General features: G+C 44.7%; 1 protein-coding gene across 1 annotated transcript in view; it reads right to left on the bottom strand.

Annotated features, from left to right (window-relative positions):
- LOC136882369 (pyruvate dehydrogenase E1 component subunit alpha type II, mitochondrial) overlaps positions 1-14,187 on the bottom strand; it is a 105,563-nt gene extending 91,376 nt beyond the window's left edge. The window contains exon 1 of the mRNA XM_067154987.2: positions 14,062-14,187. Coding sequence (XP_067011088.2) covers positions 14,062-14,160 — 99 coding nt within the window. The 5' untranslated portion in view covers positions 14,161-14,187. The remainder of the gene's footprint in view (positions 1-14,061) is intronic.
- Between the last annotated feature and the right edge of the window lie 606 nt (positions 14,188-14,793).

Here is a 14,793-nt window from a genome sequence, read left to right as displayed (position 1 = left end):
AGTGGTGCTCGAACCCACTACCTCCCGGATGCAAGCTCACAGCTGCGCGCCCCTAATCGCACGGCCAACACTCCCGGTCGTACCGAGTATAACACCTTGCTTGAATATTGGCGGGAAGTAGCTGGGGAGTTCGATAACTTTCTTCTTTAGCATGCCATTCCTCTGGTTCATAAATTTTCTGATACTACTGCTACGTAACACATTGGTTCATCATAGCATTCGAGCTATTCATTTCCTACTCCGAGGCACTGATTGGAATGAGCAGAGTGCATATTTAACGGAATAATAGCAGAGGAGTGTTGGCGGCTGTCTGCGGCCTGGTCATTCCAGCACTGGAACTTTGGACTGATAGATCGTTTAAAAGTCAGAACATGTGCGGTTCGTCATTTGATCGAGTATTTTATATGATAACATTGCTTTATACGCTATATTCCTGCTGACGTTTTTGTAATGGCCTAAGTTGACTTCAGTTAGGAAAACCACAAAGACAGTCTTTCTGAGGAACCCGTGGAGAGCAATGGCACATCAGGTAGTCTTCATTATACACTAGTGTCCAAAAGTTAAGCATAAGTTACGAGTAAGCAGGGCAACAGGAAATAGACCGCAAATTGCGCGACATATGCACCTTACGTGTTCGCTCTGTATACGAAAGGAGTGTTCCCTGCTTTGACTAGCGGCGTAACCGCAAGGTAAACACAGCCAGTTCCTGCGCCCCATGTTCCCTTCGTCGTGTTTGCCCTGTTACAGCCTCGTGGTGAACGTGACGACATAATGGCACAACGGCGCCATTTGGACTCCGTGTTGCAGGGTAGAATACTCGGCCGCCTGGAAACAGGCCACACACAGATCGAACCCTTAAATGTGCCGCAAAGTGTCATTTCCAGCCTTTGGAGACGATTTCGAGACACAGGAGATGTTAGTTGTAGGCCAGTACCAGGTCGACCAAGGGTAACCACCCCACAGCAGGACCGATATCTGGCCTTAACCGCCCGACGAAATCGGAGTGCACCTGCAAGACAATAATCGGGGGAGCTTGCAGCCGTCTCAGGGGTTGCCGTTTCCCGGCAAACAGTGTACCGGAGGCTCAGAACAGCAGGGCTGTTTGTCCGACGTCCAGCGGTGTGCGTCCCGCTTACTCCAGCACAGAGACGGACCCGTTTACTGTGGAGCCGTCAACATCGAAACTGGACCGTGAATGAATGGAGGCATGCGCTCTTCACAGATGAATCCCGCTTCAGTTTGCAGAATGATTCCCGTCGCACATTCATCTGGAGAGAACCGGGTAGCCGATACAACCACAGGAACATCGTGGAACGGGACCAGTATGGTGGTGGTGGCGTCATGGTGTGGGGCGGCATCATATTGAATGGCCGCACCCGCACATTCCATGGGTGGTCCGACGGACAAACGCTCGGAGATACACGGATGAGGCAGTGAGACCACATGTTCGACTCTTCAGAGGTGCAGTTGGACCAGACTTCCCCTTAATGGACGATAATGCCCGACCGCAACCCGCTGCTGTGGTGGATGGATATCTGGCTGGGGAAGACATTCATCTCATGGACTGGCCAGCGAGGTCTGCGGATTTTAATCTTATAGAACATGCCTGGGATGCATTGGGGAGGCGAATTACATCTCGTCAACCTCCACCAAGGTCCCTCCAAGACCTTCGCATAGCCCTTTCGGAGGAATGGGATCGACTGCCTCATGAGCTCTTGGACCATCTGATAGACAGCATGCACGTCGCTGCGAAGTATGTGTGGCCGTTAGGGGTAACCATACACCCTATTAACAGCATATTTTGTTGTGGAAGACATTGTCAAGTTTTGTTAGTTGTTGTCAAAGGTGTGCTTTACTGTAGCTATCAGAACCTTTCTGACACTGTTTTTTGGACAAGTTGTGTGACATATGGTGTGTGATTCAGCTTCCATTTGTTCAGCAATCCGTCTGACATTCCTATCAAACGGTATGGCCTCGTTTAGTGATTATGCTTTGGACACTAGTGAAGCCATTATGCCTTTCAGCGTCCAGTCTGCAAGCCTCTGTGAATTTACTAAACGCCGCCACAATCCTCTGTGGCCTCGTTTAGTTCTATACCTCTTATCTTTAAATCGTTAGAAAATGAGTCCAACCATGGTCGTCTTGGTCTTCCTCTGCTCCTCTTACCCTCCATAACAGAGTCCATTATTCTCCTGGGTAATCTATCCCCCTCCATTCGACTCACATGACCCCACCACCGAAGCCAGTTTATGCGTACAGCTTCATTCGAGTGCCAACGGCCGTAGCCGTGTTGAAACACCGGATCCCGTGCGATCTCCTAAGTTAAGCAACATTGGGCGTGGTCAAGATTTGGATGGGTTGCCACGCGCTGTTGGTGGGAGTTAAGGAAATGGAGGAGCGGAAAGGAACTGGCCACCCTACCGTGCGTAAACTCCGGCTCAGGCACACCTATGCGGAGGTTCGGACCTGCCTTCGGGCAGAATACACCCTTCACTTACCTTTCATTCGCGTTAATTAAATTAACCTTTATCTCCTCATTTCGAGTAGGCCTACCATCCTGCCACTGTTCCCACCTACTTATACCGGCAATCATTCTCGCTACTTGGATGTCAAACTTTCAGATATCCTAAGTTCACCCAGCTTTAATTCCCATACAGCAAATTTGGTCTGAAAACAGACCGATGTAAAGATAGTTTAGCCCGGGAGCAGACTTCCTTCTTACATTTTAAGCCGGCCACAGACGAGCGATCCATTTGGCCCGAGTCCATTTAGATCGAGTCCATTTGGCAGCGGTCAAAATTAGGTAGATACACACGAACGCTCCGCGCCGAGCCCAGCTCCAGGCAGTTGTGATTATCTGCTTGTGAAGTTCACTGGTTCTGAACATGGACGAAGAATTCATCACCTTAGCAGCCGCTGCTGTGGTTGTGTGCATGAAGTTGAAGACAAGAAATCCGAGGAGAAAATGGCAAAAGGAGTGGTTGGCTAAAAGAAGGAAATTTACTCATGTCAATCTGTTGAATCAGCTTTCATTCGAGCCTTCAGATTGGCGAAATTACTTGAGAATGGATGAAACAACTTATCATACCTTGCTGAAGATGGTTACGCCCATGAGCGAGAAAAGGGATACAAATATGAGACAAGCTATCAGCCCTCACGAGAGACTGACTGCTATTCTCCGCTACTTAGCGTCTAGATGTACCTATGAGGAACTGAAATTCGTTACTGCAATATCGCCTCAGGCTTTGGGAACTATAATACAAGAGACATGTAGAGCGATTCTAAAATGTCTGCAAGGATGCATGAAGGTAAGTAAAAGTTAATTTCTAATTCAGTAGCAAAAATATGCGTACGCCTACGAAAATGTAGTTGTTCAGTCATATAGTAGTGTACAGGGTAAATTATTTTCTAAATACTAATACAGTAATAGCAGACTTACTTTTATTTATCTATTTATTTATTTACAAAAAAAATGAAGCGAAATCTGAAAAAATGCAAGTAATATATGAAATGAAAAACCTCGGGTCAAAGGAGAAGAAACAACAGTACTACTAATTCGAAAAGTCTACAGAAGAATTTATTGTATTGAAATATTTATGGATACGGCTCTGCAGCATCGAAGTACGCCCTCATTATGGGGTCCTGGCTTCCTGAGGAAGAGGCAGGCAGACGCCCTTCATCGGTGACGATTCTGGAAGTGGCGTTTAACACTCCCTTTTCAGCATAAAAAATAGCGTCATTTATGAGTTTTTGGCAAAAAGGTGTCATCGAAGCCGAAATGGACTGCATGTTTTCGGCAACATATTCCCCAAACGCATCATGAGGTTGCCTTGTTTTTTCAGTTGGTGTGGGAATGGTGACAGGCTGGTCCATTCGTTTAGATATTTTCTCTAAAACTTGATCCACTCTTGGAAGGGGTCGCTTGAAAGAGCGAGATGATCTGGATGATGCTGAACATTGACTCCCAGTGCTCATGTGATCATCATTATCTGCCGAATCTCCATCATTGCTCTGGAAAAAATGAAATGAAAAAATGAAATAAATAAATAAATAAATAAATAAATAAATAAATAAATAAATAAATAAATAAATAAATCATGAAATAAAAGTAACCAAATACAAAACAAATATCTTCTTACAATAATAATCCATTTATACAAAAGTTGATGATATACGTTATATTTTATTCATCACATTGTAATATTTTATTGTTCACGTTTCCTTTTTCAGATGCCTCATACTAAAGAAGAATGGAGAACGATCGCCCGCCGATTTGAGGATAGATGGCAGTTCCCCCAACTGCCTTGGGGCGATCGACGGGAAACACATTCGGATCGTCCCCCCTCCTGGAAGTGGATCTTATTTTTGGAACTACAAATATTTTCATTCCATTGTACTTATGGCGTGCGCTAATGCCGACTATGAATTTATTTGGTGTGAAGTTGGCATTAACGGTCGGGTATCAGATGGTGGAGCATTGAAAAACACTGAATTTTTTGAAAAACTGAACATGGGCTAGCTCAACATCCCTCATCCAGAGCCTTGTTCTGGCAGTGTGACTAGTTTACCATATGTTTTCGTTGGGGATGGGGCGTTTGCTTTGAGGAGCGATTTTTTGAAGCCCTATGGTGAAAAAACTTTAACAAGGGATCGCAGAATTTACAACTACCGTTTATCGAGGGCTAGGAGAATCGTGGAAAACATTTTTGGGATCATGGCTAATCGTTTCAGGATCTTTCACAGCAGTATAAATTTATCGTTGGATCGAATAGATGTTGTAGTATTGACGTGTTGCGTCTTGCACAATTTTCTTCGGAAAACCTGCCCGACTTATACCATGGAGGAAATGGAGTTCGAAGAAGGGATATCACCAACCGAGACGCAGACGCCGCTACAAACTACCGCATCGCGGAATGCACCTGCATCTGCGAAGCTCGTTCGAGAGTTATTCAAAGAGTACTTCGTTGGTGATGGTGAAGTGCCTTGGCAAGATGAAAGAATATGAAATGCCATGTTAATCACAAACTTACATAATATGTGCATTAACTTGTTTCCCTCGTGTGCAGAAGACCTGTTTTATTTCTATGCACTTAATGTTTAAAAATAATTAATATTGGGGATGTGGTTGATTATGAATGGTTTGACATGAGAAGTTACAAATAAAATGTATTACTCAACTATAGTCACTTATTGTAAATTTACCTCATCTTCCCCAAATGGCATATCATCCAACACCGACGTTACCGAATGACTTCTTCGTGGTATGTCTTGATCTTTCAGGAAGCTCAGTTGGTCGTAGTACCAGAGTTTAGGAACGTGTGCACTAGACGGTTCTGTCCCTGTGGTCTGAGATGCCTTTATCTGAAAGTCAAATGTAAGATACCCCAATTGAGGAATTCAATACAACATTCTTTTATATTACGTAGCCGGTTGAAAATGTGTTAACAATACACACAGATACTACCATACACATCCGTTTAGTATTTAATAATAATAATAATAATAATAATAATAATAATAATAATAATAATAATAATAATAATAATAATTGCGGCACTTACCTTCCTCAGCTCTTTGTTGTACGAACCCCGCATAGAAGAAAGTTTCTTTAGCACCGTTTCCCGGTTCGCTTCAGGATCTTTCGTTTTAAATAATTACACAAGTTGGTCAAGAGCGTTATTGCGTTTCACTTTGTCGTGATAATCTGCATGAGTCACTTGCCACAGGCAAGGATGATTGCGATAACTCTCAATCATCTCAAGTACGAAATCGCGCCCGCTAATAGTACCAGACATTTTGTGAGATATGTGTTGACGACAAGGGGTCTCTTTCAATACTGACAGCAATTTGGAGCGGGGATTCCACACACACGGTGAGGCCAACAGATGGCTCGAGTCCAATCGGACCCGCGATTCCCCACACACGGGAAGTCCAATTGATGGCTCGGTGGCTCGGCGCGGTGGACTTCGGATCGGGCGGAAATCCAGCTGTGCCTGCCGAGCCACGCCGATCCATCTAGGATTCCGCACACACGATAGGTTTCTGGATCGGCACCAGGCCAATTGGACTGATGGATCGCTCGTCTGTGGCCGGCTTTACACTGTTGATCGCAACTGCGAGCTCACTGCATTAGCTTTACTGCGCCTGGATTCAATCTCGCTTACTATATTACAATCCTGGGAGAATACACATCCGAAATACTTTATATTATCTACCTGTTCCAGCTTTGTATCACCAATCTGACATTCAGTTCTCTTGGATTTTTAACCTCAATTTAGTCTTGGAAAAGCTCATTTTCATACCATACTCATTGCAACTATTTTCAAGTTCCAGTATATTAGACTGCAGGTTTTCAGCAGAATATGCCATTTAGACCAAGTCGTCAGCATAGGCCAGACTGCTTACTACATTTCCACCTAACTGAATCCCTCCCTGTCATTTTATACCTTTCAGCAGATGATCCATGTAAACTATAAACAACAAATGTTTCTAACCCTGTAAGTACCCTGAACCATCAATTCTCACTGCAGCCCAATTGTCAACATAAATGCCTTTGATTGATTTTAATAATCTACCCTTAATCTCATAGCCCCCAGCATGGTGAACATCTTTTCCCTCCGTACCCTATCATATTATTCTTTCTCTAGATCTACAAAAAATAAATATAACTGTCTATTCCTGCCGTAACATTCTTCAGTTACCTGGCGCGACATGGTAGCTACATTCTAAACCAAACCAAACCAGATTTAATAATGATACTAATAATAATAATAATAATAATAATAATAATAATAATAATAATAATAATTTACATAAATATAATTAAAGTTTTGTCCGTATACTTCAAATTAATTTCTATCTCGGATTAGGTAAACCACAGCTGTACAGTTACTTCGTTGAATGATTGAAGTCGAGGCCTTCGATTCACAGGGTCCCAGGTTCGGTAGGTCTATTTTAAAAAAAATTGATATCCTTAACTGTTTTTACAGGAAACTTCACGGAACATGAACAAAGCACAACCGAACCGCGAGAAAACTGAGTCATATTTCCTCTCCGCAAGAACTTCGAATCCTAAAAAGAGGAACTCAAAATAAAAAAATACAAATTCAACTCTCTTTTTTTTTACAATCTTCTCTAAGAACTACCACTGTTATTGCCGAAAGTAACAACATTATTTTGTTGTTGTTATTGTTGTTTTTGGGAACAACTAGTTGCATTGCCGGGGAGAAAACAATCTGTTCTGGAGGTAATTTGTCCTCCAAGTCAGTGAAGAAGAAACCCTTTTCTGCTCTAAAAGAATTGAAATTAAAATTTATGATTTAGTGAGGTTCAAGGGGAATCTGTCTTCTCCAAATTCGATTACACAATACGTGAATAAACACCCGAAGCGAACCGGTGGACATCGGCTCTTGTTCAACCCTCTTCGCGCTTTAAGCACCTGATCCCATTCTCGTCTCAAAATCTCCTTCGCGCCAAGTCCACGGGAACCTTAATGCTGTCGGGATAGGGAAAGAACAAGTTTTGACCATGGAAAGTCGGGTAGGATAGATGAAAGTGAATCTGCTGGGCTGAGTGGCTCAGACGGTCGAGGCGCTCGCCTTCTCACCCCAATTAGGCAGGTTCAATCCTGGCTCAGTCCGGTGGTATTTGAAGGTGTTCAAATGCGTCAGCCTTGTGATGGTAGATTTACTAGCACGTAAAAAACTCTTTTGGGTTCGGCACCTCGGCGTCTCCGAAAACCATAATTAAGTAGTTAGTGGGACGAAAAGCAAATAACATTAATTATTATTAGATGAAAGTGGCACAAGTAAGTGGAAGCAGTGCCAGGATTCAGTCCACGGGCCCGTGGTCGCCAACCCACGCTCCCACGTTAAGAGCCCCATGGGACCCGTTTAGTAGCCTCTTACGTCAGGCAGGGAATAGGATGGATGTTTTTCTACCGTCCCCACCCACAGTGGTTTGTTAACATTATTCACGAAGTGTGAGCAGCCGTACCATCCAGATTTGACCAAGCGTAGAGTTACTTTTGCGCCACCATGTAAACTGAAACTATTGTTTGTCAGCAAACTCCATTCTTAAGAACTTGGCGCGAAGGAGAGATTCGAAGGAGAGATTGAGATGAGAATGGGATCACGTACTTAAAGCGCGAAGAGGGTTGAACAAGAGGGGTCTCCGATGTCCACTGCCCTGCGTAGCTCCTTCTTTCTGTGACCGACCCCTTCCATTTTCCTCTCTGATTAGTGTTAGTAGAGGATGGTTGTCGAGTTGTACTTCCTATTAAAACAATAATCACCATCACCACCACCACTCAGTGTTAATAGGGGTTGGTTGCATATTTGCTAGGGTTACCACACGTCCGGAAAATCGCGAACATGTCCTCCAAGGCTCTTTCATGCAACAGTAATCAAATAAGTACTTCAGATAATATATAGTACTATTACCCAACACACTGTCTGTAGTATATCCTCAGAAATCAATTTTCCGAGCGAGTTGGCCGTGCGGTTAGGGTCGCGCAGCTGTGAGCTTGCATTCGGGAGATAATGGGCTCGAACCCTACTGTCGGTAGCCCTGAAGATGGTTTTCCGTGGCTTCCCCACCAGGCACATGCTGGAGCCTGGATTTTATGTAAGGCCACGGCCACTTCCTTCCCACTCCTAGCCCTTTCCTAGCCCAACGTCACCATAAGGCCCAATGGCCCACTTTCCAAACTGTGTCGGAACGGCGTAAAGAAAATTGTAAACATAAAATGTACAAAACCTACCGCGTTAACAACAAGTAATATAAACAGTATGAAATATATGTGGCTATTCGTATCAATTTAAGAAAAGATGGCTCTGTTCATTTTGCTACAGTCTACGTGACCGTAAGTTGAACCACCTCTGAAGAATTCTGCTAAGATTGGTAACACTGCCTCTCAATCACTGATATCGACCACGTCAGATTGTTCTATTCAGGCTAGTTTTTGACGCACGTGCCGAACATTTCCGAGCGTAGCGTTCCATATTGTCGGCGCGCTTCTCCTTCAACATCCCACGCACAATGGCCCACTTTCCGAACTGCTGTGCTAATACAAAATAGTAGAATGAGCAGCGGATGAAAAGAAACGTATACTGTGAGATCGGCAGGAAACGGAGCATCTGACTGTAGTCCTAAAGCGCCTACCACACCGAGCCTTTTAGTACACGATCAACCGACTTGTCTGACTTCGCGGCTGTGAGCTTGCATTCGGGAGATAATGGGTTCGAATCTAACTGTCGACATCCCGGAAGATGGTGTTCTATTTTCCCACCAGCAAATGATGGGGCTGTACCTTAATTAAGGCCACGGTCACCTTCCTTCCCAGTCCTAGCTAACCACATCATATCCTATCATCGCCGTAACACCAGTGGCGGGTGGTGAATGAAGGACTTTTGGGCGCCACCCCACCACGTTTTCGAAAGCACTTAACATAATTTGACTCTGTAACTGATTGCATGAGGAGATGGACAAATGAAGCAAAGTCGAAATTATGGTAGTGTGCTATTCAATTATACAATGTTATCTTTATTATTTTGGCTGTAAATATTTCGCTTTATTATTTTCAAAGTTTTGGCAAAGGCTGTAAGACCGAGGCAGCCGTTCAGCAAGCACAATGTTTTTTCTTTAGTCTTGAGGCGCTCGGACTGTGGCAGGAGAGCCCTTAGTACGTTCCTAGAGTGTGCGGGGTGCGGAGAAGCCTGGAAAGACGATATCGGCTTGTCAGGGGAAGGAAGAGTGCAGGCGGGTATATGGTTTGTCCGGCAGAGCCCGCAGTAACATTACAACAATGTACCTAGGCATTTTTTTCCACGCCTTACATTGACTGTGGTTAGAGAATAATTCCAAAACACTTTACAAAACAACGAATTCCACCATATTGACTATTTAAACAATTAGTAGTGGTTTTTCACGGGTTCGACGGCACCCGATACCGGTGACCCCCTGGACGAGGCCTGAACCGGTGAGTGACGTCACAGCGCGATGCAGGCTGCTAGCTAAGAGCGCGCTCGTAACCTCACGTGACCTTACGCTGGCTACGTGTCCAGGCTTAACCTTACAGACCTCAGGTCCGGCCCTAGACTTAAGGGCGTTAACCCAGAGACCCTAGTTCGAAGCTCGTGTCCAGACTTAACCTTACAGACCCCCAGGTTATACTCCATGCCTAAGGCTCGAAGCTAAGCGACTGCCGAGTCCTACTATCACCCGAATGCAAGCTCACAGCTGCGTGCCCCTAACCGCACGGCCAACTCGCCCGGTAGGAAAATCTCGATTCAAGATCGACCGGGATTCAAACCACAGCCTTCTGGGTAGGAAGCCGTTCTATTTTACTCTTTTTTGCGCTCAATTCCGGGGTGCAAAAAATTATCTCCTACGTGCAATAATAAACTAGGTAGCCCGTTTGGGTTAGTAAGGTTGGTATATTTCGGAAACAAAGTAAATAAATAATCAGGATTTGAGAGGTGGATCTTAAATAGTCGAAAAATATATGTACTATTATGTTAAGGAAGTATACGAATCGCTGTGGTGTGGTGGTTAGTGTTATTAGCTGCCATCCCCGGAGGCCCGGTTTCGATTCCCAGCTCTGACACTAAGTGTGAAAAGTGGTGCGAGGGCTGGAACGGGGTCTACTCAGCCTCGCGGGGCCAACTGCGTAGAGGGGAGGGTGGGGTGGGGGAGCGCGGGGTTCTATTCCCACCTCAGCCATCACCGAAGTGGTTTCCCACTTCTCCAGGCAAATGCCAGGATGGTACCTAACTGAGGCCTTCCTTTTCTATCTCTTCCGATCTTTCCATCCCACCATAAGGCCTCTATTCAGCATAGCAGGTGAGACAGCTTGGCGAGGCACTGGTCCTCCTCCCCAATTGTATTCCTGACCCAAAATCTTACGCTCCAGGACTCTTCCCTTGAGGCGGTAGAGGTGGGATCCTTCGCTGAGTCTGAGGGAAAAATCAACTCTGGAGGGTAAACGGATTAAGAAAGAAAGACAGAAAGAAAGAAAGAAAGAAACAAACAAACAAACAAACAAACAAACAAACAAAATAAATATACGAATCTTTTAAAAGAAAATACGGGCAGTAAACCAAACGCTGAGAAATATTTTTCTAACTCTCCTGTAAAATTGCGTACGGTATTTGTAACACGCCAACCCCGTGGTGTAAGGGGTAGTGTGCCTGCCTCTTACCCGGAGGCCCCGGGTTCGATTCCAGGCCAGGTCAGGGATTTTTACCTGGACCTGAGGGCTGGTTCGAAGTCCACTCGGCCTACGTGATTAGCACTGAGGAGCTATCTGACGATGAGATAGCGGCCCCGGTCTAGAAAGCCAAGAACAACGGCTGAGAGGATTCGTCGTGCTGACCATACGACACCTCGTAATCTGCAGGCCTTCGGGCTGAGCAGCGGTCGCTTGGTAGGCCAAGGTCCTTCAAGTGCTGTAGTGCCATGGGGTTATTTGTAACATAGAGAGCCTCCGTGGCTCAGACGGCAGCGCGTCCGCCTCTCACCGCCGGATACCATGGTTCAAATCCCGGTCAGTCCATGTGAGATTTGTGTGGGACAGGTTTTTCTCCGGGTACTCCGGTGTTTCCTGTCATCTTTCATTCCAGCAACACTCTCGATTCTCATTTCATAGCATATATCAGTCATTAATAAATCACTTTGGGAGTGGCGACCACATCGTACTAATAACCTATATATGATTCATTCATTACATCCCTGACCCGGACAATGACTGGAAAACAGGTTGTAGGTTTTCATTTTCATTTGTAACATAGCGCACTTCCCCTCCGGGGCACATATACTGTAAAGGCTAAGGCAATGACGTCAGCCATTACCACTCCCAATTAACACTGCATGGGGAACTTTAAAGTCAGGAGTGCCAACCTCTGGTGAAACTCCCTGGTGAGAGTAGTGAGGCTCTTGGGAGGGGAAAGAGATGGGAGTGGGGGAGCTCATTACGAGCAGGAAACATCACATGATTTGCGCTCACGTGTCATGCTGCGATGCTGCCTTGTTCAGCGCATGCTGAATGTGGGTGATTCATTTCTTCGATTACCGGTACTTTAGTCCGTGTGATATGAAGTTATACTCTTTTACTTCTCATTATATAACCTTTTTCATATTCTTTACCCACGATAAGTGCGAATTATGTATTTCTAAATAAATGTGATATTCTTTGCTCGAAGAAATAATAAATTAAATAGTCCGTGTGAATTCTTCATTGAGCGTAATCTGTAGATTTTGAGCAATAAAGAAAACCTATAGTCCGCCTCTGTGATGTAGTGGTTAGTGTGATTAGCTGACACCCCCGGAGGTCTGGGTTCGATTCCCGGCTCTGCCACGAAATTTGAAAAGTGGCACGAGGGCTGGAACGGGGTCCACTCAGCCTCGGGAGGTCAACTGAGTAGAGGTGGGTTCGATTCCCACCTCAGCCATCCTGGAAGTGGTTTTCCGTGGTTTCCCACTTCTCCTCCAGGCAAATGCCGGGATGGTACCTAAGTTAAGGCCACGGACGCTTCCTTCCCTCTTCCTTGTCTATCCCTTCCAATCTTCCCATCCCCCGCAAGGCCCCTGTTCAGCATAGCGGGTGAGGCCACCTGGGCGAGGTACTGGTCATTCTCCCCAGTTGTATCCCCGACCCAGAGTCTGAAGCTCCAGGACACTGCCTTTGAGGCGGTAGAGGTGGGATCCCTCGCTGAGTCCGAGGGAAAAGCCAACCCTGGAGGGTAAGCAGATTAAGAAAGAAAGAAAGAAAGAAAGAAAGAAAGAAAACCTATAGCAATATTTGCAAGAGTTGAGTGCTGTCTGGCCAGATACAATTCTGTTTTCAATACAAATCTGGAATATCGCCGCTGGACTGTCCGGCTCCATGGCTAAATGGTTAGCGTGCTGGCCTTTGGTCACAGGGGTTATAAATTGAACAAAAAATGCACAAACGCATGCGTTTTACAAATGTTAACTCGTTCCGAGATAAATTGTTACTGGACCACAGCCTCAAACCTGTTACAGACTAATTTTAAATTAACCTCTTAAGTACACTGCATTCAATTTAGTGAGCTGGCAGCCTTGATATGAGTCGCTGGAAGGGAGCGCTTCGGAGGCGGTCTGAACCACAGCAGCTGTTCGTGCAGTGACGTCATTCCACTTTAGTTAGCAATTCCTGCTAAGAGAACCTTAAATCATTCACCTGAGGTTGGTATTTTTGTTAAAAGTTCACCCTCGTTAACTAATTTTACTGGAACATCGGTGAAAAATAAGCAGAAATAAGTGATGGCTTGTGAGCATGTCGGAATTTCTATCTTTCGATCAATAGTTCCCGGTGGCCTCGGCCGCGGCTTGCAAAGTTGCAGGCCTCCCGGTTTACATACACATTTACAACAGCGTTTATTTAGCAAAGTCGCACAATTTAGAGATATATTAATGACATTTTAAAATCAATTTATCATACATGAGATACGGAAATATTGAAAAGTTGTTGCCGATACCATCTCTAAATACCGTAGTATGTCCACCCAAATATATTTTGCAAACTTACGTTTTTCTGAGTGTAAACATTTCCTTTTTAGAGACAAACCGAAAGAATACGTAACATTTTCAAGCAGCAAAATAAATCACCAGTCCTGCTCACTACTACGTACGGAAGAAGTTAAAAAAATATGTGCGAGAGAGTGTGCGGCATGTTATCTAGTGTAACCTTGTTCAGCCAAATTTCTATTAATACGCCTGTTTCGTTCCAACTCTTTCACTGGAACGGGAAGAACATACACTTACAACTCTTATAGCACGAAATAAACAAAAATAGAAGGTGAAAGCCTAGCACTAGTTACTTGAAAAGTAACATATTCTTTCCACTTCATTACTTTCATAGCAGAGCGATATGTACCTTGCGTAATGATATCTAAGACACATTGACCTTGCAGATGTCCTCAATAAGACTTCACACATATACACACACACTTTATAGCTTATACACTGAGTGACACTTGAATGTAGCTGGCCATGTGGGTCAACCAGCTGTGTCGAATTACTATCACACTGTGTACTAACCGTTTGTCTAGCGACTGCTCGTAAACACGTCGACAACATTTCACCGAGAACTCTAGCGCCAGACTGAACTAACTCCACAAACTGCCGCCTGAGTATCATCGCGGGCTAGCGGCCGTACAAATAGCTTGACGGGGGAGTAATTATAACTTAACCTTCTAGGACCTGAGACTATGTTCCTTTGCTATTATCATATTAGCGGAGTTAGCGAGCTCTGTATCTCAAACCTCACACTTCCTAAGATGAAAAATATAATACAGTGACCTGCTATTTTATGAAAAGCCGAGAGCGGAATAAACACTTTGTTTATGCGATACTACAGAATTTCATGAGTTGCTTTAGTACGATACAGAAGCAGTAGCGACGATTGGGAATTAGAAGTGTGTATGGAAGAGGGGGGGGGGGGGGTAATGTACAGAAAACAGACATTACCCGGGTTTGCGGGAGGGGGAGGGGGAGGGGGTAATTTACATCAAAACTAAAAAAGTTTAGTTTTTCATTCTCTCTGTGGTAGTAATCGTTTTTTGAGATTTTGATTCAATGCTATACAATAAAACTTTCAAAGGAGCAATATTGCATATGTGAAATGGCGCATGGCGTTTAGTGCCGGGAGTGTCCGAAGACAAGTTCGGTTCGCCAGGTTCAGGCCTTTTGATTTGACACCCGTAGGCGACCTGCGCGTCGTGATGGGGATGAAATGATGACGAAGACGACACATATACCCAGCCCCCGTGC

Source organism: Anabrus simplex, chromosome 10 (genome assembly GCF_040414725.1).
Source record: "Anabrus simplex isolate iqAnaSimp1 chromosome 10, ASM4041472v1, whole genome shotgun sequence".
Lineage (NCBI taxonomy): Eukaryota > Metazoa > Arthropoda > Insecta > Orthoptera > Tettigoniidae > Anabrus > Anabrus simplex.
This window is presented reverse-complemented; position numbering and strand designations above follow the sequence as displayed.